Here is a 26,697-nt window from a genome sequence, read left to right as displayed (position 1 = left end):
TGAAAGGACGGCTTTAGAAAATGTGATCAGCTAAGTAAGGAACAAGGTAAATGTGGGCCTTCGAGAAAGAGACAAGATTTAGAGAAGTTAAGGGAGGTCACAGAAGGAGAAGAGTCACACTGTAAGCATATGCTACATATCCTTAAGAAAGGTCACCCATCCAGAATTGATCACTGTATATTAAGAGAATACAACAGCTTCGTACACTGCCCTGGAGAAGATGACACCTGCCCTTCATCTTCCCGAATCTACATAATAAATATGAAAGTGCTGGCCCTTTGAGACCAACAATAAGTAGAAGTATGTACAGATGACTTTCAGGACACACGTTTCCAAACTCTATGAATCTTGGAAATTCCCAAGATAACTAACAGGTTGTCCCCCCATTTTGTTGGGAAGAACCCAGGTTACTTTAGAACTTAGGCTCTCTGCCAGTGTGAGCTGTCTGAAATGGAATGTTTGAGCTGGAGATACTGCCCTAAAACCAGTGTCAGAGGAGCCTAAGAATTCTTCAGTAATACGATTGACTCAATAATACTATCAACAGGTGGTGGTGTAGGGTGTGGGGGTGGGGGGGGCGGTGCTCCAACTTGCTTTTCAGGTTCAAACACACAAGTATGATGCCAGTGCTGACTTATTCCTACAAGAACTGGCTCCAGGTGAGGGGAGAGGCTGCATCACAGCCAGACTATACCACTTAGACATATTCAAGGGCTCCTGACAAACTGAAAAGGTAAGAAGTTAAAGGATTTACTGCCATGAAGAGTAGTGTGGCCTTGTTCATGTATAGCATGTATCTCTTCAACTGATCCATTGTTTTGGGGGTTTGGAGCATGGATGACACAGCTTGTACAAAAATGACCAATCCCAAAAAGAGTGTCTCTGAACATATATAGAATGAGAAAAGCATAGCCACCTTATTTAAAGGGACAACTTTAGAACCTAATATGGTTTAGTGGTACCAACACTGTTAAAGTTGCATTAAAAGGTAAGTATGACTTAAAAAAAATCTATAAGATCTCTCTCTCTCTCTCGTTTGTGTTTTTTGATCTGTGTATATATACACATGTATAAATAGTGTACATGCAAGTATTCCAGGATGCTTCTGAAATATAAGAAATACTATGGGAAAATTCAAAAGAAAAACGACTAAGTTTTCCAAAGTATTACATATTTGCATTTACACTACAAAAAGTTACAGGTATAACCAAATAGAATGAACCGTATGTGTGTTCTTTAAACACTGCAGCACAGAGATTATGAAGCGCCAAATCTGATAGCAAGCATCCTGTTTATTTGACAGCACTGTTGCTCTCATGCATGTTCACGTGTATGTATGTGCAAAGCAAGTTTTGAAAAAAAAATAACAAATCTATATTTATACAATTCAGAGAGTGTGCCTCTCTAAAACCACAATAATGCCACCTTTCTGTGCTGGACACAAATGTGGAAGAGGAGAAAACCTCCTATAAAATCATGATCTCGCAACCTAAGTGTCAGCAACTAACTAAACTGCCTTTCACTTGAGGCATGAGCTTCATCTTGATTTTAGTTCTATTCCCGGCCTCCCACATCTATTCTGTCAAATATATGTTACCAAATAAAAAAGGGCCAGGCTTGTATTAGAAATAAATGTCAGCGAACCAGTAAAAAAACCAAAATGGCAAAATAGTTATGCAGACAATCCAAAACAGGCTAACTTGAGTTATCTTTGCATTGTACCTCTGCATCTTATAAAGGTCAAATATTTAATATCGGGGACAAAGAGAAGCAGAGGCCCTGATGTCTGGGTGAATGAAATGGATAAACATGATCAGATCAAAGAGACAGACTTAGGCAAAGTATCTCCTCCCCCTTCCCTTTTTCTCTCCCCACCACTCACAACTCAACCTCTCATTAACCGCATTTCAAAAGGAGGAGAACCCGGAGAAGCACATTCATCAGGATTCCCCAGGAAATCCACGAGGAGAATACCTGAAACAATGCCCTCTGTCAGGGAATAAACTTTTCAAACTGTCACTCAACAAACAAACCCCGTTTCTAAGGCAGCTCCAGCCGTCAGGCTGCCTCGGAAGCCGACGCATTCCCTCTGTAGGCAAAGGATCCCCACGTTTTTACCTTTGTGTTCGCCGAAGCCTGTTCCCACTCCTCAAATGAGGCAAAGTAAAGTTTGAGAGCACAGTCCAAAAATTGGGGTCAGACATATCCATTCCTTTCTCTTCAATTCACTGTGGGTTCAAGGCCATAAGACCAAAACGGAGAGAGAGAAAAAAAAATCCCCAGTTATCTATTCGCTCCCTCCAGAGGAAGCGTGCTGCAAACTGTGATCTCGAGAATAACTTGGAGCATGTCTGAGAAGTACCCGTCCCAGCTTTTCAGTAAGGCATAGCCATTTCTCCAAGGTTCAGGAAACTTATTTCCTCTTGGGTTTGCCCTCTCCTGGTCAGCCTCAGCCAGCTAGAAACAGTAATTACAAGAGTTGGGCCGTGCGTTCTGCTCAAAATGCTGTCTGTGTGATTCAGTCCAAGGTACTTTGTCATCTGTTTGGCAGATACCATTTGCAGCTCCTGCGGGGGGGTGGGGGGAAGACGACTATTTTAAGTCTTTGGTTCCGGGAGGCTGTTGATTATCAGTAAACCATTCAACATCCGAACATGCCCAGTGCTGAGTTTCCTTTTGGGATCTACATACAAGGAAAAGAATTTCAATCGAAAAAGCCCCTCTTCTGTTCCCCCTCCCCCAAAAAAGGAAACTTAAAAGCACTTTTACAAAATTGGCCTATTGGCGGACTTGAGCCGGACACCTTTGTGTAGCCTCCCCAGCCTGGAGCTGAAAGGGGTTGGGCGAAAGGGACCCTTCCCCACTGGCGGTGGACACTCGGGGAGGAGCGGGGCCTCATGGGAAAGGGAGCAGGCGGCGACCTGGGCGGGAGCCCAGGAGAAGCAGCCAGGACACCCAAGCATCTTCCGCCTCCGCCGCGCCCCCAGCTCAGAGTCCCAAATGGATCGGTCCCCCAAAATAAATAAATAAATCCAGGCGTGGTTCCCCAACGCAGCGAAGTGTGCGCGGCTGCACACCTGAAGGATCATCGGTGATTCACTGCAGAATGGATCACCATTAAAACACTGCAAGGAAGTCAGTCATTACTCTGCCGAGACGCTGTTTGTTGGATAGGAAAATCACCGCAATGGGATGCCACGCTCACCTCTGTAAACTAAATTTATGAGTTTACACCCATTTGATGAATTACTACAGTGCACAGTTTGGCTTCAGACTGCAACGACTTATGTAGAAAATGGTCAACCACCATGACTAAAGACTACCTACATTTATTTAGCAAATGCTAGAATTATTTTCCTTCCAAGCGTTAGAGCTTGCAAGGAAGGAATGAAGGAGAGGTTGAATCCATGTTATTGTTACTCATTTTGAAAAAAGGTATGGTATTCAAATAACTCCCAAACCTACAAATGCTGGTATAAAAGTATATAAAGAGAAAAAAAAAAAAGATGGAATTTAAATTAGCTGCCTTAACTCTAATAATATGGCAAGAGATGCTAATTTTTTAAAAAATTAAGCAAAAATAACTTGTGAAAAATGGTCTACTTCATCCAATAAACACTGGTAACAAATTGCTTACAGAAATAGAAGGGTGACAAGAAGTGGGTGGGGGCAGCTGACAAAGAAGACAGGGTAAACCATGGACAAGAGCCCGCTTTGAGATCCTCTTTGTCTAATTTTTGTGACCTACAGAAATATTTCCACTCCAGGACTCTAAGAGTTTCTGATAATAATTCTGTGCAGGGCTTTCGTATGCATTATCTCCTCAAATCCTCACAGAGCCGCCTCAGATCCTTGAAATCTACAAAGGTAGACTAAGAAGGCAATATTTTCTCAAGTTTACGGGTGACAAAATACACTTCACCAGACAGTTAGGGGCTCGGTCCAGTATTTTTGCCCTACACTAGGCCATTTCTCCTTTTAAAAATGTTTTTAAGTACTTAAAAAGGTATTTTTTTAAAGGATGATACAAAGATAGTACCCGTGCTCCAGAGCAGTTTCTCAACCTCGGTGCTACTGACATTTTAGGCTACATAATTCTTTGTTTGGTAGCTATCTTGATCATTGGAAGACATTTAGCAGCATCCCTAACCTCTACCCACTAGATGCCAGTTGCAAATGTCTGCAGACATTGCCAAATGTTCTTTGGGGGTGAGGAGTGGGTGGGGCAGGTGGACAAAATTACCCCTGTTGAGATCCACTTCTCTAGATGAAAGCTCCCTCTGAGAAAGGTGGCAGAGAGCATTAGTTAAGAGGAAAAATCTTCAGTTTGAATTCTGGATCCATCAATTAACCATGACTTGCCTGTCACTTAATTTCTGCCCATTTTCCCTATGTTTATGGAGTTCATGATCAGACCAACCTCTAAGAGGTTCACCTATGTAAATGAGATTACATACATAAACCCCCTGAAGCAGTGTCTAGAATACACTTCACATAAACGCTGGCAACATGCAGAAGCTAAAAAAACATGCTGAGAGATGTAAGACTGGAGCAAAGCACACCCATATGGTGCCCTCTACTTTCATGGTCGAACAGTCTTCTACCTAGGTACTGGTCACACTGCATTATCATTGACCGTTCACTGCTGTCTTCCCTATTAGTCTGTGAGGTCCTCGAGGCTAAAGTCATGTTTTATTGATCTCTGTATTTCCAAATCTAACAGTTCCTGATTTATATAAGCATTTAATGAATGCTTTTTGAATACAGACACTTCAAATGCTCAGGTATCTGTACTTTCTCTTAAGATGCCTTGAAATTTTCAATATTAGTGGTCAGTTGATTTTCTCGAATAATCCTAAATTCTTAAGAATCCCAAATGGATATTTTTATATTCTAAAGACTTTCACTTATTGACTCATTTTTATTTATAACCTGTAATGAAATAGATGTGCTAACATTCCTCAAGTCTTAACATTGGTCTAAGAAATGTCATAATCAAATCCAAAAGAAACTCTCTTTGAATCTCACCTTCCTTGCCCTGATCCCCAAACGTAGAATCCAGGGAATAACTTTTATGCTCAGTTTTGGGTATCTGAGTTTAAGAGGGATAATTACATATGAGAAGCTTCCCAGAGAAGAACAATCAAGATGGTGAATGGGAACTTGAAAGTGTACGATATGTATTCTGAGTTGAAGGAACTCTGTCAAAAGTGAAGAAGAGAAAATTTAAGGAACAAATGATAGTTGTGCTTGAATACTGAAATAACTATGTGGAAGAGTCTAGATCCAAAGGTAAAAAAGGCTGAAACAATAAGGGAGGATTTCCTACAAGGGTGTTTGAGTAGAAGTAATTTGAAGGAGATGCAGTGGGTAGGACTCAAGTTCTAGATGGTTTCAAGATCTGAGGACTCTGTACCTCCCAACTCTCATACTCTCAGAGTCCTTCTAGAAAATCCCATGCATTTGGGCAACACCTATAAATATGATAGAAACTAAAATGAATAAGTCAATGACAGAAAACATTTATTTCTTCTCTTAATTGAATAATGCATATCCTGGCCTGTGGACAGCAGATGTCATTACTATTTCCACTCTGTACTTTTTGGGGAATCCCTCATGCAGGTTCTCAAAGGAGTGGGTAAGGACATGAGTATTTTTAACTACCTAATTTTAATTTTTTTTTTTTTCACTTAAAAGGTTTTCTTAAAGAATTTGCATTGTATCCAAAATTAAAAAAAAAAAAAAAAAAGTACATCAGGGTCCAGAAATGAACTAGTTAATACAGTGAAAGTTATATATTCCCACATTCATTTAAGATAAGAGTAGGTGTGACACTAAAGTGTAACTTGTCTTCTAACCTGCTTGACTTGATTTGGGAACCTATGATTCAGAAGGCAATGCAGTCAGTAAACACAAGAATTAAAATTGTCAGAACTACTGACATTTTCCTACAGACAAAATAATTATATGGGTAGAAACTAGAGTATACTTTAGCTGTAATTGCAGTAAAACTCTGGCTACAGAACTAAAAAGAAATTGAGATTATTAGAAATTCTTAAGATAATAGCTGATATAGGTCAATATACAGATACCCAGCAATATTTTCTATTTATTGCACAACAGCTAAGCCTACACAGCAATGGATGAGCTTTGTGATTCAGGATGTTCATTCATTTAATCAGGATGGTATTAACTGGCATTGTTCTTATGAGAAAGGTAAATTAGATCGAAATATAAGCTGGCATGCTACAGAAATACTAGCTGAGGACTCAATGAGTATTTCAAAAATAGTCAAACTCTTCACTATTTATTCCCCTCCTACATACAAAAAAATTCCAGGTCCTTTTCACTGACTTAAGTTTTCCTGTCTACTTCCCACCCGTTGCTCCATGTCCACTTGGTAGAGTTTTCCCCCACCCTACCCAGAACATACGAAGTATCCTTGGAGCCTTGCCTTTGAACTTAGAAGATATGGCAAACTAAGTTTACTAGTGTAGGTGCGAGGCCTGGGAAGCTGACAGCTCCCTGCAGTGACCTTCTGGCCATAAAGCCATGTTTAATGAGAAGACACTAAGGAAAGTGGGGTTGATATTCAGTTTCAAAACATATTTTACCTCTGTGCATCCAATCCTCAGAGCACCTAGAAGTGACTACCACCCCAAAGCTATAAACACTTACAGGTCTACCTTGGTCACTCCCAAATGCTGTTTTGAGAGTTTAAGGGTAGAAGTGTAGATAAGAAATTGCCCATCCTGAATGAGCAATCTTTGTAATCACTGCACATCTTGAGAAATAAAGCTTAAAGAAAGCAAAGAAAGTTGTATCAATAGGGAGAAGGTTGAAAGAAAGCTATTCTAGTGTTATTAAGCAATTTTTTAGCTTGCATTACTAAAATATGAAGGAAGATAAAAAGACAAATAAAAATTAACTTGCAGGAATATATCTGAATGCTGAAAACCTAGAGGTAGATAATAAGTAAGACTGTATCATCCTTGGAATATTAAAAATATTTTTAAAACAATTTCACAAGGTAGAGAGATTCAGATTTCTAAAGTGAATATATAAAACAAAGAAAACAAAGTAAGACTGATTTATATTTCCTAATAGGTTGAGCAGAGAACTAATTACATAAACCCTAAGGGCAGGTTGAAGGATAAGGCCCAAGAAGAGAAAGGACAGATGAAAAGACTAACCAGAATGGGAAGAGAACACAACATTTTCCTCAGGTATTCCTCACATACCAAGAGGATGAGAGGCTCCAAAAATGTAGTAAATAACCAATAACTTTAGAAAATCCAAGAGGAAAGAACAGGTAGATATGGGAAGTGAAGCACTTTTCTCCCCAATTAGTGACTGCTTGATTTGTATGATAAAGAATTAGAGTAGAACATGATTAATGGCGACCCAAAACATAGGACCAGGGAGGGTTTCATAATCACTGATGGTAAGCTTATCACCTTAGCACTCTTATCCTTTGACTTTCAAGCAGAGGAAGGCCCTGGGAGAAGCCCCATCACTTAGTCTGACAGAGCTCCACCCCCTGAAAGAGGAAATGGAAAGAAAAGGTTTATTATCCTTATAGGGCTGGAGGGACCATCTTGTAGAAAGGAAACACTGGGAGAGAGTCAGAGATGAGTGTCTCTTTCCATCAAAACCAGCTGTCTGAAAGACCCATCAATAAACTACACTGAGCCCCGGCCTCTAACAGAGCTAAGCAATTCAATTATGGAGCTAAGAGCAAGGCTTGGGGATCAAGACCCTCATCTGCTTTAAGACCAAACTCGTTGCCACTTACTCTAGGCAGCCTCCTTGTGAGCCTCCTGACCCCCACTTGCTTAGGTATTCCTCTACTGGGCTCTGCTCCTGAGAACTCCTACAGGAAAGGGTTCTCCCACTCTGTCAAAATCACAATCAGTTCGTTTGCAGATCAGTCCCCCATAGAGTAAGAGATCCTTGAGGGCAAGAGGTGTATCTCCTTCATCTTTAAATCCTCAATACAACCATTAGGATGAATGCCAAGACAAGGGAGGAAGGCTTTGCTCAGTGTTAGAAAGATACTTGATAGCAAAATTATGTCTAGAATCCCGATATTTTGAAGACTCACCTTGAATATGTTTTAGTAAGATTTTTTCATATCTCTGTTTTACGAGCCCATTCCATTATCTATATATGCTGTACCTGTTAAGCAGCTTTATTTTCTCAGATTTCAAAATCTCGGAAAATACAGACTACACATACATAGCTGTAAATGTATATGTATGTAACCAGTTTGTAAGAAATGTCAAATGCTTTTGACTGTAACAGTGACCCTCAGTTACTAATCATCGTCTAAGACTCTTGGTCTAGAGTTCACTTTAAAGACTTTGTATTTCTTGATCTAGAAGCTTGGGTCTAAGATACATCATTTCTCTTTCAGCTCTTGAGCATAAATTACAATGCAATTATAAGTGTCAATTTGGTTTAAGTGGGACAGTGTAGTTATATTTAGCCCTTTAGTAACTGATACTAAGACCTTTCTATAATATAGGATTAAGGTTAATTTATCAGTTCTTCTCTTGAATACTTTTCCAGGTCAGACATCTAAAGTTATGAAAAATTATCCCATTAAAATAAGAGGTAAGAGTGTCCATCTAAGTACCACATAGGGAGTATATACAGACAAAGGTGGAAACCATGCGCTTCTATAACAATCAAAATTGTACTCCATTGTTAAAGTTGATTGAAATTATCACACAAATCGAGGACAATATATCACTGAAGACACAATATTTTTAGCCAAGGAGTTCTCAAGCAGACTTTAGTATCTATATCTATTGTTATGTCATTTTATACCAACGAAAACTTTAAAAGAAATATTAATTCATAGGGGAATAAATATGTTAGGCACGAAGAGTTCACTCTAACTAGTTATAAAAATGCAAATAAAACATCAATCAGATATTTTTACCCATTTAAGTGGCAAAGATTAAAAAAAAATAATACTTGATGACGGTGAGAGCTAAGTTCTCTCTACCAACTTTCTGGAAAGCAATTTGGAGAACAAAAACACACAGACACAGACACATACATATAAATGTGTATGTGTACACATATAATACACACACATACAAACATATATTTGAACCATAAATTAACATCCTAGGATTTATACAAATATAATCAAGTATGTGCATAAAAAATATATGTATATGGAAATTAACCTCAGAATTTCTTATAATAGCATAATATCGGGGGGGAAAAACACAAGATACAAAACAAAGGCAATTGTTAATAAATACTGAAATAGTCAAAAGATGAAATATTATAAAACCAATAAAGACGATAGTGGTAGGCAGAATAAGATATTCTAAAGATGACCAGGTTTTAATCTCTGGAATTTGTGAATACGTCACCTTAATACGTCAAGAGGAAGTTTGCAGATATGATTAACGTAAGGATCTTGAGGCAAGATTATCTTAGATTATCTGGGTGGGCCCTAAATGTAATCATAAGTATCTTTCTAAGAGCAAAGCAGAGAGAGATTGGGCAACAGAAGAAGGCAACGTGACACTGAAGCAAGATGTTATCTGTGCTGCTGGTTCTGAAGTTGGAGGTAGGGGCCATGAGCCGAGGAATATAAGGAATGCAGCTCTAGAAGCTGAAAAAGGCAAGGAGACATATTCTACCCTAGCATTTCTGGAGGGAGCTCAGCCTCTCTGACACACTGATTTTAGCTCAACAAAAATGATTTCAGACTTGTGATGTCTAGAACTCTAAGAAAATAAACTATATGTTGTCATAAGCCACTTACTTTGTTGTAATTTTTTACAGTATTAATTTGTTATAGTAGCCATAGAAAACTAAAACCGTGTTTAAAGATGATCTAAATAATGGGAAATGCTCCTGAAATACGTTTTTAAAAAATGGAGCACTACTATAAGTTGTTTTTTACATATATGAATATTTGTATTAAAAAAGTTGGAACTAAAAAAAAATATCAGTGGACATCTATGAGTGTGGGATTATGGCTGATTTTATTACTCTTTATACTTTATATTTTTTTTAGCATCTATATTATTTTTTAATTAGGGGGAAAAAAATCTTAACTTCCAGAAGCCATACAGTTGCAGCCTTTTTATCATGACCTGAAAGCTCAGGTTTCTTACAATTTTAGAATGCTTTGAAGAGTTTACAAAGTTAAGAACATGCACTTTTACTCAGACATTTTCATAAATTTTAATGAAACTGTTTGACAAACATAATAAAATGCATATGTAAAAGCTCTAAAAACTTTAGAAATAAGTACTAAAATTGCTTTAAAAAAGAAGTCTTTCCTACTCCTGGGAATTTTATAATATAAAAATGAAAAATATCTGTTTTCTACACATAAATCCTTACCTGGCTTATGGTTAACTGAGCAAATAAGTATTTTCAAAGCTGATTGGGTTATGAATCCATAAAATACTTTGCATTTAGTTGAAAATACATGTTATTATTTACAGATTAGTCAGGCTGTCCGTTTTACCTAAGAAGTTTTAACCTGCTTCACTCCATTGTACTGTACATAAAAAAGTTATGTGCTTTTGAAAAGTGCACTCAATTTTAATATTAGCCAAATATGTATATGGTAAAAAATAATGTTCTTAATTTCAAAAATATATATTAGCTATAATTTGGGATTATCTCTCTCCAATATACAAAACTTTGTTATTTTCCATGAAGCTAGATAATTTGAACATTACTATCTATATATCTTTATTTAGCCAGACTGTGAGTTTTGAAAGGCAAAGATCAAGTTTCTGGTACCAACCAGAGAGATATTCTTCAAACCAAAGTACTGTCATACATGCCATAGAGAACAACCATATTAAAGTTCTTAATTACCAAAAACTTGCAAAAAAAAGTTATTCCAGTTAATAAGAGCTATAACAGCAGCCAATCAGGTTATCTAATATAGTGGCAGAGGAGTGATAAATGAATATTTACAAATGTAACATAAGAATTGTCTCTATAGGTGGAACTTAGGAAATGAACTACATTCAGAATTATAAAGAATGCTGGTACATGAAGAATAAAAGAAAAACAAGGTCAGATGACATTTACACAGCAGGAATAAAAAATTGAGGAGTAGAGCAAATCACTTAAAAGTGGCAGAAAAATAGTTTGGAAAATTAGAAAATGGGAGAAAAGTAAATTGGGTAAAAATTTTACTGCAGATAAAATTATAAAAGAACAACAGATTTTCATGTTTTCTCCCTACTGGCCACACCCTGGGCATGGCCTCCATGACCTCTTACCTGGATTAATACAATATTCTTCCTGCTCTCCACTCTAAACTAATCTTCCAAAGCTGCCCAGCCCCAACGTGTGTATACTGTACAATTATTTTACTCTCCCATGAAACAAAGTTCAATGGCTCCCCATGCATGGTTCTAGCAATATTTCAAATACTGCTTCTGTCCTACCATCACTGAATTATCTGGAGTGCTTGTTAGAAATGCAGACTTTGGGAGGCTTCTCCATACCCGTTGATTCAGCATTTGATGGAGTGAAGTCCAGGAATCTGCATTCTACCAAAATCCTCAGGGTATTCTTATGCATATTAAAGATTGAGAGGTTCTTCACAGGAAAATCAAAAACTCTCTAAGGAGAATACTTTATAATGCAGGCCCTTGTTATCTCTCCCGCCTCATCTTTTGACACATGTCCCTTGTGGTTTATGCTCCAATAATAATAAAACGTGTACTTGTCAGAAATATTGAATTACTTTAAGATCCCCAGACACGGTAGCTTGGCCACACCTCATTGCCTTTGCACATCCTGTTCCCTGTTCCTAGAATTTCTACCTCCACTGCCTGAAAAACTTCTGCTCATCTTTCAAGTGTGAGCTGTAAGGTCACCTCTCCAGCAAAGTTTGCCTGAATTTCTCTTGCAAACCTAAGTGCTTTTTCTCCTGGGTCTCCAATGAATTTTATGCATATGCATGCCTCTTTTTTAGCAGTTATTCTACTGCAGCACGATTGTGTGTTTATAGGTCCAATTCTTCACTATGCTTTAAGCTCTCCGAGTACAAGGACAGTTTCTATTCATCTGTGCATGTCTCGAAGTACACAGCAGATTCTCAGCAGAATGTGTGGATGCATACACATTATTTTCTAGGGCTAGTGAAAAAAAAAAACCTGTCATTTTTCTATTTCTCCAACTTCTACACACAAGCCCTAGGGGGATGCTTCCAAAACCATGTCGCCATTTGTCAATTGGCTGGATGATTTTTCTTTTAAATCACTGTCATTATTGACAATCTTCATGATGATTAAGAGAAAGAATAATACAAATTTAAGTCTATGATTTTTAGGCAGATTTTAATGGTTCATTAAGAAATGAACCAAAAAAAAAAATACTATTAGCTTTTAATTTTCCTTCATAAGCATGGCTGAAGTAGTGTTACTTTATTTCCTCTGAAAAGATGACTAGAAACAGGAACTAGGCATGGGTGACCTTTCTCCAAGGTTGGGAACTCAGTGCTACAGGGGACATGATCAATTCACATACACCATATCGCTGTGGACAGAGAATTGACAGCATCACAGCAGTGGCTCAAGGTTTGCTGGCTAACGCTCACAGCCCAGGGCTCAGGGCTCAGATATGTCAACTTCCACGGAAAAACCTTCCATCCCATTTAGGGGGAACTGCAAAGATGAACAGACACGGGCAATATGAGTGACGTTTGGCAGTCAATCCCCTCTGTCTGCCTCCCCTCCTAGCACCTCTCTTCCTCTTCGGCAAATGCCGATTTCTACATCCTGATCTTGATCTTATTCCATGGTCAACCAATTCCATTTGAGGGTTTAACTAAGAATTAAAGTTTTAGTTGATAATGCTGACAATGTGACTATCCAGTTGGGTTTACATTTTAAAGGGGACTGAAAGTTTTAGAGACAGGTACAAGGAGTAGGGGCTGGGCAGAGTCTACTCACTACTGTAGGAGTCTGAGTTTAGTGGATGACTTGCCAGTAAGAATCTGGAAACAGGCTTCTCAAACTGTGGTGGCCATCACATCATCTCCACACCCATTTTTATTAGAGAAAAATAGAAATGAAGATGCAAAACCTTGCATTGAAAGGACTATCGGCACCCAATATAGATACTATTGTCTTTTATTTTCTACACAGGCATCAAGGGTAAATGACTGACTTACTAATTATGCAGACACGAAAATGATCATTATAACATTGCCCGATACAAAAACACACAGAAAGTGGGTGGATCCGGGCTCTATCTGTTGAGAGCTCAGGGAGGGACAAGCTTCAGTTTTTGAGAAACATTAACTATAATTGCTAGGAGGTAAAAGATAAACATAACTGTCACTGAACATCTTGAGTGGCATTTGACATTATCGAAGTCCTTTCTCTCCCCTTCAAAATAATCATTTCTTCTATTTATCCTTTGTAATTTCTAGTTCCACAGCTTTAAAAATTAAGATATCATTTGTTACTTTCAACTTTACTGGGAGCAAAGCCTGCTGCATATAATTTTCATAACTGAAGAGCTCTGACCCAGTCTCCAAATCACAAAGGCTATTTAAGTATGAGTTTTTAAAATATAAGACAGGTAATATCCGCTAGTCAAAATGTGATCTGTGGGTCGAGTCCATCAGTTAACATAAGTATTAACACAGGGCAATTTTGGAGGGAAAGGAGAAAAGAAGTCTTCGTGATGTCTCATAAATATCAGCCACGCCATAAATGATTGAACTTTTTTCAGTGTGCTACTTCCAAGGAAAGCAAATGAAAGAATAAGTGGGAAACAATGAACAGATGAACAAACCAGAGTATGCAACCCAGACAGCCAGTTTTTATAAGTGAATAGTAAGTCATCAGGAAAACGTCTTATGCCTACAGACTCTGTAACATCCCTCCTTTCACCCCACTTGCTACCTTAGAGTAGATAAGGGCATAACTGCTTCTTTGAGTAAAATAGGAATTTAAGATCCTATATTTCAGAGTCATGTCTTGAGATGCTTCCACTGATGCAATTCTGAAACTTGCTTATTATTTTTCATCCAAAGAATCCGCATTTCAGGAGGAAATAACTAAAATCATAATGTGCCATTGTCCTAGAAATAGCTCAGTAAACTAAAAACAACAACAAAATACCCGTCTTCTGCAATGAAATGACACCTACTTGTCGATGAAAGTTTCCAGATTCCAGGAAACTCGAGAGTCATATCTAGAGTTTCCAAGACAAGTTAAGAAACTTAAAAAATCCCATAGAGAAATATGGCCAGATAAATTTATTATCAACTGAGAGGTGAAGTAATATAGAATAATTGTGTTCCTATGGCTCTTTATTTGGATATGAAAACTGACTTCGCAAATAGAACATAGTTCTAATTAAAGTTTCAAAACAAAACTAACAGTTTTGTTTCCGAGTTTCCAAGGTCATATAAAATTTTATTTTTATTTCTTTGGTAAAAGAGAATAAGTGAACATGAGTAATAAATTTCCCCATAAATTGCACCTTATGAAACTATTTTAACTTCTTTTCACACTGAACCTTCCACAGAGCTATCAACAACTGGCAAACTCTAAGTCTAAATTTCACTTCTGCATCTCCCTATGAAATCTGCATGGGCTTACAGGAGAGCATACCCTAAGAGAGAGAGATCTAGAATAAAGCTACAAAAGCAAAATTCTCAGTGTGTGTATATACAGATAGTCCAACTATTTGGGCGTTGACTACAGATTAAAAAATTAATGAAAATCAAATGGAATACAAATATCATTTAAAAGAGAGATTTAGGATAGATGGTCTAAAACTTCTTTTATGTTTTAACTAAAAAATATCATGTTTCACTTATTCTAGAAAAATGTTTCCTTCTTCCTTGATTGAAACAACTTTTGCCTAGTGTGACTATGTGCTTAATCGCAGATTCTCGGGAACTCCCTTGAAAAAATGTATCTGAAATTATATTTCTTTCCTTACAGGAGCTGTTTTCAAAATGTCAGTGGGGGTAAAAATTAACACTTTACCATACAAAATAGTATTTTCATGGGGCTACATTTGTGTGGCAATACAAGTTTTGGCCAAGCACACACAACTGCAGTGTTGTTGTGCCTCTATTCCCAAATGCCACAGACACTGCCCAATTTGCTTGAATAATTCTGGGCTCTCACACACTTCAATGAGACAGTAAGAATTTCAACTGATGAATGGCGGGCAAAATCACTCCAAAGACAAACAGCTCTCCCCAGATGTTCTACAATGTTACTATTTTTGAAGTCTTGATGAGAATAACTGGCTTCCTAAAGGGAAAATAACTAGCCTTAAACCAGATTATGTACAAGGAGGGGAAAAAGAGAGATGGGCATGTTTAAAAGATGGTTCTGAGAATCTGAGATGAGGCAGAATTCAAGGACATTTAAAAATGTCAAAGTTTTTGACATTTTTAAGGTTCCTGACTCTTACTTTTGGAAGTCCCATCTCATAGACCATCAACATTATCATGTCTCACATTAAACCTTTATTTCCTATGAAACATGTTGTATTTTATATTTTTACTTCATATCTAAGCAATCATCACCCATAGCTGGGAATTCTCACGAAGTACAAGGGTCTAAACTAGAAATCGTTTTCAAATATTACATTTTTGTGATGGGTAAATGTAACAATTAATGAAGTTGATATGGTTACAGACAAATACCTTATTTCCCCTAATAAAACTGTAAGCCACAGATTTCAGAAATATTAAAATATAAAAAAAATATATGTTTGTTTTCATAGATAAAATTTGGTACAATTTTTTATTCCAGTTTGTATGGAATAAACTGCAGACTCAAATCTGTTATAATTCTACCAGTGTCTCCTCATGCTTGGAATTTCACATAGTGGTTGAGAGCATGCACTGAAGCCACTGCTTGGGTTCGTAATTACAGCTTCAATAGTTATTAGTTCCGTGATCTTGGGTAAGTTATTTTACTTCTAATTGCCTTAGTTTCCTATTCTGTAAAATGAGAATAAGAGTTTTTACCTCATAGGACCGTTGCTAGGGTTATGTTATTATTTTTTAAGTGTTAAAAATAGCTCCTGATAACCTAGAAGTATTAACCATGGTACCATTATTTCAAAACCAACAGATGGAATGGTTCTTGAAGAATCACTCAGCAAAACTGTCTTACAGGACTTGGACAGATCACATGTTTTGGGAGACATATCTCTATACCAAGTCCTAGACCAATGACTTTAATCTGCCTCTTCCTTCCAAGGAGTCTTCTCTAGGATAAGAGGAAGGGTGAGCCCAATGCTAAGGATAACTGCTTCCAGGTTAAGGGTCAATAAGTAGGCAAAGGACCAGAGAGACTAAATACCTTTTCTCCCCAGAATAAATACTAGTGTCACTTCCCTCTAGTGGCTGAGATATACAATTACAACTCCCCCAGGCAATTGTAATTCTTCAGGTCAGCTGAAATGGAAATAATTTAAAGGACAGTCAACTTACGTGAAAAGTCAATTTTAAGCCAGTGGGGAGCAAGGCACAGAATAACATATCCTTGAGATTTTTTTAATAAAGTAATATCAAATGTGTGTACATTGTGATAATTATTAACCTTAACATCACAAAAAGAGCAACTTTAATTAAATGTAACCCTATTGTATTTAATACCTACTTCAGTGTCCTCTCAGTACAGTCGGTATAATCCACATGATAAATAGCTTTTTCTTTCCCTAAGTTTTTTAATGGATGGGGCTCATTAGTTTACATAATCATCCCTAAAACTAGGACAGTACTCCCACTGTCAGTCTGCAGTAAAATATTAATTCTACCAAACCAAATATTTGACATGATCCATTGGTCTTGGAGTGTTTTCCTTAAAACATTAACTTCTCAGGGGTATGGGAGACAGAAAAAAAGAAAAAGAAAAAAAAATAACACATCATTCACTACAGTTTTGTTACATATGGAATATATAACAAAAGGAACAAAATTTTTCTTAAGGGTATTGAAATTCTTTTTTAGTAGTTTATGTCCTAAGCCATTTCAGCCACTCAGGCATGCAGATCTTCTGAAAGGTTCTGATTTTAAAAACACATTGTCCAGGATTCATCAGCATACACAATGTGCTATAAAAAAAACCTATAAAAGTAGATTTATTTTTCATCTGTAATTTCACTTAAAGCTAAAAATAGTCACCTACAAAACATAGAAGATCTTCCTAAACCGAAACTATTTTTCTCGCACAAATTTTATATACACACATATACCCATTTAACTTTTAAAAACCTCATAAAATACACTCTATTGTTATTAAATACACAAACATCAAAAAATATTTTCGGTAGCACAAAGAATCTAATAAAGAATCTAAGTAATTTCATACTTAGGATACTGAGAGGTGTATAAGAGTACACACAAGACATGAATATTTGTGTGAAACAAAATATAGATTCTCTTACTATAATAAAGATAAATTATTTCTCTGTTTAAAAACCTATGATCCCTACAAAACTAAACATATCCCTACCGTCTGATCCAGCAGTTTCACGTCTTAGAATTTACATAAAAGAATTGGAAATTTATGCGTACACAAAAACCTGCATGCAGATGTTTATAGTAGCTTTATTCATAATTGCCAAAACCTGGAAGCAACCAAGATGTCCTTCAGTAGGTGAGTGGATAAACTACAGTGCTTCCAGACAATGGAATATTATTATTCGATGCGGAAAATATATGAAGCATCGAGGCATGAAAAGACATGGAAGAATCTCCAATGTGCATTACTAAGTGAAAGGAGACAATCTGATAAAGGTACATACAGTACGATTCCAACCAAATGACATTCTGGAAAAGGGAAAACTATGGAGACAGTAAAAAGATCAGTGTTTTCCAGGTGTTGGGGCCAGGGGGCCAGAGGGGGAGGAAGATGGATAGGCAAAGCACAGAGGATTTTTAGGGCAGTGAGAATACTCTGTATGATACCATAATGATGAATATATGTCATTATACATTTGTTCAAACCCGCAGAATGTACACCACCAAGAGTGAAGCCTAATGTAGACTATGGACTTTGGGTGATAATGATGTGTGAATGTAGGTTCATCCATTGTAACCACTCTGGTGGGGGATGCTGATAACTGGGGAGACTGTGCAGCACATACCTGGGAGTATGTGGTATGTGGAAATCCTCTGTACCCTCTCTTTAATTTTGCTGTGAACCTGCTCTAAAAAAACAGATTCGGTTAATGAGTTTTTTAAAAAGTGTATCTTTTAAGCCAAAGGATAACTCTGATTATTGATAAATTGTTTTGTTTTTTTTTTTAAAGACAAACAAACAAACCTATGATCTCTACCGCCTACAAAAATAAAGCTCAGTTTGGTCTCTCTCGGTCTTGGTCTCCCTTTCCAATCTCAGCACTACCCAGTTTTTCCCTCCCGTTCTGTTCCCCACCACTGTGCTCACCAGGAACGATGGCTCCCTGTGCTGTAACCATAACACGCACTCTGAACCTGACATACCTGCTCCCGCTGTGCCCTCTGCACAGAAGAGGCTTCCCTGCTAACTCCTCTTCTCTTCCTGATTGACATCTTTTCATCCTTCTACAGCCAAACAGCACCTCCACTGGGAGCTCCCTACTGAAACTGAATCAGACAGAATTAATCCTCTCTTCTCTTTTCTTTTTCTGTTATTATATTACAGTTAACTGTGTTCCTGTCTGTCTTCTCTGAGGAAAGGTCATAGGTCATCCATCTGGGTAGCCCGGCCTCTATTGTGGGGTCATTATTGGCAATCAATACCTGTTTGTAGGATGAATGAGTGGTTCCACGATGTGTGTCTACATGTAGGGGGCTTCGAACCTCTTTTAGAAGTAGGTGATGTACAGTAATGAGTGAAGCTCATGTTTCTGTTGTGGCTGTGCTACTTACTGGAGTTTTCACTACCATGTTAAATACATTGCTAATTTTCATCCCCTAACTCGATTGTTTTTATTCCCTTCCCATCCCCCACACCTTTATTTCTACCTTCTCAAATCTTATCCTTCCTCCAAGCCTTGCCTCCTATTGTACCTACCCTACAGGACTTTTTCAACTACGCAGACGTGCACAGGCAGGCTACAGGTCGAAGGAAAAGAAATAGGTTAAGTCATAAAATCACTCCCATACTACTACTCACATAAGGCTGGCACTAAACATAAACCTGATTTGGCAACAGGGAAGGGAAAGGCCTCAGAATGGGTAGTTCTCAGATATCTTGCAATAACCAAGATCCTCAGTTTCCCAGAAGGAAAATCTAGCAGCCCTCAAGCTGGAAATAATTAAGAGGATGGTCAACTCCAGTGAAAATAAGGTATCCTAAGGGCCTTTGTCTTTTATCAAGCATTCCTTTTAGCACCTGGATTATTCTACCTTCCACCTACCTGCCTCTCCCCGCACTCCCCACCCTACTGGCCTAATTCCATGACCTATGAACAAATCAGCACTGACCTTCCAACATCGCTCTGCGCAGGGGACCACTCTCCTGCTTGAAACTCCTTCTTCATTTCACTTCTGCGAAACCACTGGCCTGGTTGCCTCCTAATCCCTGGCCACGTTTCCTCCAGTTCCTCAGCTTGACATTTATTATCTGTGGTGTTTCAGGATCTGTCCTGAAGCCACTTCTCACTAATTGATTTCATTCAGTCTCATGGCCTTATGTAAAACCCACTGGCCTAGAAGTCTCAGACTTGCTTCTCCAAACTTAACCTTTCTTTGGAATTTCAGACTCAACATGGGCATCATATAGGCATCCCAAATTTAACATGAACAAAACCAAACTCTTAAATTTCTGCCACAAGTTGCTCCTCCCCAAGTCTTCCCCACCTTGGTAAAAAGACCCACCGTCTACTCTGTTTCTCCAGCCAACTGTCTAAGAGCTGACCTTGAAGGAGTTTTCCTCAAACCTCCTCTTCCAACTCATCTCCTGGGGAGTCCTGTGCATTCTCCCTTCAGAATACAGCCTGAATTCAACCACTTCTCTCCAGCTTCACCATTTACACTCCGGTCCACCACCATTATCTCTCATCTAGACTACTTCCTAAACCTCTAAATTGAGCTCAATCTACCCATTACCCAGAAGCTAGAGGAAACTTTAAAAATGCAAATCACCATGTTATTCCCCTATTTCAAAACCTCAAGTGCTTCCATATTAGGCTTAAGGAAAAGCTAATACCTGACCCTGACTTATGGAGACCATCACACATGGCCCTGACCCTGGCCCGCCCACACCGGTCTCCTTTGGGTTGCTCTTGCCCTGGTGGTCTTCTTCATTGAACACCTTTGCTTTGGTATCCTCATGGTTGTCATCTTCTGGTCATTTAAGTCCAGCTCTCCTGTCACTCCTTCAGAAAGAAAGAAGCCACCAGGCCACCCTGTTTAATTCCTGTGCAAATCACTTGTTACTCTCTGGTATTTTTCTGGCTTGTTTATAGTGTGTCCTCTTCCCCCAAATTCCCATACCCAACTAGGATAGCGGCTCCATCAGAGCAGAGACCTTCTCCATCCTGTTAATTGCTGTATCCGCAAAGCCTCAAACACAGACTAGCTAGCAGTTGATGCTCAAAATGAACAAGTGTCGTACGAATGAAGGTCAGGCCTGTGACCCCTGTGTCAGCCCTGAACATTTTTGGCTAAAAGACTTTGAGATGCATGGTCCAGGATTTCTCTGTCCTCCCTCTGTTTACATTTCTGATACACACTTTACACTCCATAACCTGATATTGTAGGTTACATCTTTGTACCTATCCAGGATTTCTATCTTTAATAAGATCTCATAAAAGGCATAGCGTTGGAACAGACCCTGTGTCGTAAGTCACATCATTACATAAGGAAGTAACTCCAAGCTCCTCATCAGCTTTATAGCAACTATTCACTGATCATCTTCTCTGCCAGGTACTTAATTATCCTCAACACTGAAAGATATATGTTAACTACCTTATCGCACAGATAAGGAAAACTGGTCTCAGAGATACTATGTAACTAGCTCCAACTCTCTTAAAGCAAGTGACAAAGCTACATGTGCCTCACGAATGATAGGTTAGATAGATTGAATTGAATAATTGTCTATTCACCTTTAATTCAGCATTCTGAATCCTAGTCTGTCAAAATCATGAGAATGATCAGATTGAGAGTCACACATTCAGATTTCTGGAACAAAGCTAACTACCGGCCATCTGTGATCATAGAGGAGAAGCACCACAAAGATAAGTGATATCAACTAACATCTCCAGAACTAAATCTATACTGTGATTTTATTCGGGGGTCTCACCCACAAATGCTGCCGTTTGTGATGGTACTAGTGACATTTCATATCCTCCTAATGAAGAAGCTACACACAGGTGTCGAAAGCATAAGAAGAGCAAACTGGCAGCAAAGGGTTGAAATTTTAAATGGTCTATCTACCCCTATGAAATTAAGTCAGCTACACAATGAAAGCAATGCTCACCACGGAGCTCCCTAAATAAAAATGCTATATAAATGCTATGGACTAAATAAAAGCTATAACTCTGACAAACGGGGTAGCATTCCTTGATACATATTTTAGTGTACTTTAGATCGATATTAAAACTAAATTTAACTAGACAATGAACCTTGTGTAGTTGGGCAAATCAATCACCAGCAAAAGGGCACCACACACCAACGGTGGTTGCTGGCTGGCAAACTCCTCTGAACAAATTGTAGATAGGCACTTTAATGAGGAAGAAAATATGAGCTAACATAACTGTAGTCAAATCAGTTCCTACAGGAGGGAAAGCACATTAACTGATATGCTGATATCCGCCGCTGAAATGTCAGCTAGGGAGAACAAAAGGCTGTCAAAGCAAGATGCCATTAACTAAGTCAAGACAGCCCAGGGTTTGGGCTTAAGCTGCAATATGACATTCTCTAGAGGAACATGAGTTTTGTTTCTAATGTCAATTCTTTAAGTGATTTTTATTGATGTCATTTTTTCTTTAGGACTCTCTAGTTCTCCCTGACTACCAACAGGAGATCCCAACAGATAGTCATGACGACTTTAGATATACACATTTTGATAACTAATAAAAATTTCCTATCATCCTTAAATATTCTTTTATGACATAATTTTCCTACCTATGTAGGTAACGGTGTCCAGATACATTCATATCACCGTTACATTTTTGAATGACCCTCCACTCCAAGTGAGACAATTTACCAAACACTTACAGGATTCCCCCCTTATCTGCACGGGATACGTTCCAAGACCTCCAGGGGATGCTTAAAATCACAGGTAGTACCAAACCTCATACATACTATGTTTTTTCCTACACATACATATCTATGATAAAGTTTAATTTAGAGATTAGGCACACGAGAGATTAACAACAATAATAAAATAGAACAATAATAATAATATACTACAATAAAAGTTATCTGTATGTGGTCTCTCTCAAAATATTTTATTGTACTGTTCATACAGCATGGATATGCTGGACAAAGGGATGCTTAATGTCCCGGGCAGTATAGAGTGGGATGGTGTGAAATTTTATCATGCTACTTAGAACAGCATGTAATTTCAAACTTATAAATTGCTTATTTCTAGAATTTTCCATTTAATATTTTTGGACTGCAGTTAACTGCTGGTAACTAAAACCGTGGAAAGCAAAACAACAGCTAAGTGGAGACTACTATATGAGAATCAACTTTAGTCTCCTTAAGAAAAATGGAGAAGAAAAAGGTGAGCGAGCACAGACAGACACACACACACTCACGTGTGCACACGTACGCACGCGCACCCACACACACCCCAGTGATGCCATGGTTCAGAAAGGAATAAGGCCAATGTTGTTAAAGGGAAAAGAACATATCACCTGCAGAAAACTGAGATGTACAAGGCCATAATACAAGGAGAAGCTGTGTCCTGACCTTATCGCTTTCTAGTTTCTGAGACTCTGGACAAGTAACTTAATCTCTATAAATCCTGCTTTCCTTACCTATAAAATGGGAATGACACCACTGAATAAATCCACATCTTCTCCCTACTCCCACAAAGTGGGGGCCTCAAATCACTTGGGGCTGCATAAAGCATTATAAAAAAAAAGTGATGGAATGAAGTTCAAATAAATAAACAGTAAGAATGACCTCACTGGGTTTTAATGAGGAACCAATTAACGTTTGGATGTGAGAAGAGTCCCTAAACTGGAAAGCACTTTACAACTACTGAGACAAATTGATCTTGGCTGAGATGCTGAATTTTTAATGCTGCTTCAGAAGCAATGCCACCATAGCACTCAGAAGCAAAGTGGGTCAGAGAGTATCTTGAAAAAAGAAATCCCAAATTTAAATGGGGCAAAAATATGGCTGGCCCTAGCCTTTCTTACCTTTCAACAAGCCAAATCAATTTATAGGGTCCAGATGCATGCTCTCCAAACATAACAATCCAGGGATATTTTTTGTTTTGTTTTGTTTTTTGTTTTTTTTTTAGAAGCACCTGAAGCTCCTGGGCAATTTCCGTCAAAATAAATTCAATGCAACTATGCCTATTTCAGATCACAATTTCCATCGGTAAATCTACAGCGTAGGAGCTGCCATCCCCATCCTCACCTCTATCATCATCACAATAAGAACTGCTGACTGATCATATAGTTTGTTTGTTGCCTCTAAGCCCCGTCAGAACACTTCTCAACACAGTTTCTGGGTGGATGTTACAACAGAGTAGTCAGAAAGAAATATCTATTATTTTTCATCCCTAGAATAGAGAAATGAGCAATTGCTTATAGTCCAATGGCTTTCTGAAATAAAAAATTTCTACTTTGGGCTGATAATTTCCAATACATAAAAACATCAATATTAAATAATTTCGTTCAATATATTCAGCAATTCTAGGTAACAGTTTGCAAGTACCCAACACTAGGAGGCTTAAAAATAAGCAAAGTCCCACATTCTATTATAAGGTAATGTGGAAAAAGCAGCAGATTACAAAATTTTGCCTTTAAAGTTTTTGTGCCAAATCATCTCTCCCACAGTCAATTGCATAGAGCTTTGGGTTCTCAGTCCAGTGCTAATTTTCTTTAGCATAGTCCTTGTTCTTTCTTGTGAAAAGAATGGTGGCCTGGCTAACAGCTACCCCTGCAGTCCACCCACACAAGAGAGAGAGAGAGAGAGAGAGAGATTTTTGCTACTGCTAAAATTCCTCAGGCTTCTCACTGGCATTATAAGCAGATGAAGCTCTGCTTGCCTGGCTTCTGGGGCATCTCTAGGGGGTCTAAGAGGCTGTGGGCCCAAACTGGAACTTCAAGCTATTCAGGTGTTTCTCCAATCAGAGCACTAGGCTTACTGTCCAGTTAAATGAACTCAAGAAGTCTCAGTTGCAGGTTGCAGCTGAACACGCCTTCCCAAGGCTAGTCCCTGTTTCTTGAACTGGAAAACTTCATTGTTTATCCTTCGTCTGGACCCAAAACACAGGAACAACAATTAAGGTGGATTTTGCAGAGCATCTGCCTCACCTCTCGCAATTTAATAGAAGCCTTATCGTCTCTGTTGATACCTCCTACACCTTCATCCACATTTTACATGAAGTCTTGTAACCTCTTCTCAGCTCTGGGATGCATTTCCAGAAGCATGCTAGATGTTTCCACTTGGCTGTTATGCCATCAATCGCAGGTTGGACATTACTAATCATGATTAAAAGTGAAACTGTTATCTCCAAAATTGATTTTTCTCCAAAATTCCCTATTTCTCTCTGAGATACCACAATTCCTTCAATCTACAAATACCTCCATTGTTAAGCAGGTACTGTTGACTCTTCTTTCACAATATCCTTCACGGTCTTCCTTCTTCTCAACACTGTCTTTCTAGTTCGTCTCCTTACTGTTCTTTTCCTGCACTTTGCTTCTCTCTATTCATATCTTGTTTTGCCAGTGCAGAAATCTTGCTAAACTACCATTCCTAGTTAAAAATCTCAGACATTGCATTGCACACTGAAAAAATTAAACCCAAGGCTTGTAAACTGTCATGTAAGACACTCTACAGTTTGTTCCCAGACTTTCTTTTCCATGAAAATCCTCTCCATACAAATTCTAGTTTTACTTAAGCTCTTGAGAAGCTGTCTTACTCCCCTCCTTGAAGAGGTCTCCATCATTCCTTCCATTCCTACTCCTCTGCTCACCCCTGATGACTTTCCTTCCTCCTCTCACTTACTTAGCCCGTATTCAATCTCCAGAGTTCAGTTCAAATTTTGCTTTTAAATTCCCAAATCCTCTGGCTGTACCAGTTACATAGCCTTTGTAATATAACCATTAGATTTTATTTTTTCGGGTGTCTAGCCTTAACCAAATTGTTATTTAAAACCAAAATAAGTTCTGAGAAAATCAGAACACCTTCCTTTCTTGATATCTTTCACAGCATTAGTAAAGCAAACCAACTAGAGTTGGTTATATTTTCTGATTGATATGCTACAACTTACAAATAGCTTTAAGATAATTTCCTAAGAAGATTGACTTTTAAACAGAGCAAAGGAGAATGAGTGCATTTTAGGTCTTGTCTTCAAAAAATCTACTCTCATTAGTACAACTCGCCCAAGGGCCGCCTGACCTTGGAAGCTATTAAGAATTATATAAATTTTGGAGGGAAAGATTGTTTCTGATTTTAATACCATGTTAAAATAATCACAATAATTTCAAAATATATCCTCTCTCATATTCTCTCATAGCCAAACTCATAAACTTGTTCATATAATAAAATAGTGCCTCAAAATAAACAAGCAATATAAAATTTTATATTTGTAATTTTATGAAAATGCTACTTTAGGCAATGGATTCTACACTGAAAAATAAAATCCACTTTGAAGCTCCAAAGAAGCAGAGCATAGAAATGAAAATGCCATGGGAGACAGGATAATCATAGAATGTCAAGTACTGAGTTCAAATCCTCTGCAATCATTGCCATGTTATCAAAATGTCACCGGAATATACAAAATTATGAAAAACTGACAAAACAAAAAATACACTTTCTGTCAAACTTTTCAGTTCTGTTTTCACAAAAGAATATAGCATCAAATGAAATCTCACTTATTTCTCTAATTGTAGTGATTTATAATCTTATTTCCTGTTGGAAAGAAACAATGGCCAGTATAAGCTCAGAATACAGACTAATGAGTCATTAAAGTAGAGTGACTGAGCCCGGGAAGCTATTAGGAGGAATCTCTGAACCCAAACACTGCCAATGGCCTAAAGAAACAAAGCCACACATACGTGCATTAGTATTTTATTCAAATTCCTATAGATGTTATTGTAATCAACAAATTAGAAAATTTTAAATGCTCTAGAATTCACAGTCATTTTATGCTTTCTCTCTTTTCTCAGTCAAGAGATATATTCAGTCAAGAGATAATGTGGGGTATTCTACAAAATACCTGACATTAAAAAGGATCCCCTAAGTCACAAAGGTGAGACCATCTATATCCATCCCTGACGCTGACCCCACACATCATTCAATGTCATTTAGGTCTAGGGCTTGTCCAAGTTCTCAGGCTGGCAGTCTCTTTGCAATATGTAAAAAATTTAGCTCCTTTTATACATCGATAGAAGAATATAGATGCAAAGGAGTTGAGAATGGTGGTCAGTGGCTATTAAAAGGATAAAAGGGGTGATCAATTATCCTTACTGTATCTCACACTAAACTAAACAAGAAGCCCATGTGATCAAGTCTCTTAGACAGTGCTATAAGTT

The 26,697-nt window shown here is 38.0% G+C and overlaps 1 protein-coding gene across 13 annotated transcripts in view; it reads right to left on the bottom strand.

Moving 5' to 3' along the window:
- Nucleotides 1-26,697, bottom strand: part of MAST4 (microtubule associated serine/threonine kinase family member 4) — a 513,739-nt gene that overhangs the window by 152,064 nt on the left and 334,978 nt on the right. The window contains exon 1 of one of the 13 annotated variants that reach the window (XM_039870104.1): nt 2,119-3,088. The exons of 11 other annotated variants lie outside the window; for them this stretch is intronic. In XM_039870104.1, coding sequence (XP_039726038.1) covers nt 2,119-2,210 — 92 coding nt within the window. In that variant the 5' untranslated portion in view covers nt 2,211-3,088. Of the gene's footprint in view, nt 1-2,118; nt 3,089-26,697 lie in introns of those variants that run through there. One more of the 13 variants, XM_039870109.1, reaches the window with a different exon arrangement.

Source organism: Pteropus medius, unplaced genomic scaffold, assembly GCF_902729225.1.
Source record: "Pteropus medius unplaced genomic scaffold, Ma_sr-lr_union100, whole genome shotgun sequence".
Taxonomy (NCBI): domain Eukaryota; kingdom Metazoa; phylum Chordata; class Mammalia; order Chiroptera; family Pteropodidae; genus Pteropus; species Pteropus medius.
The sequence above is the reverse complement of the archived record's forward strand: the minus strand, read 5'-3'. Positions and strand labels throughout refer to the sequence as shown.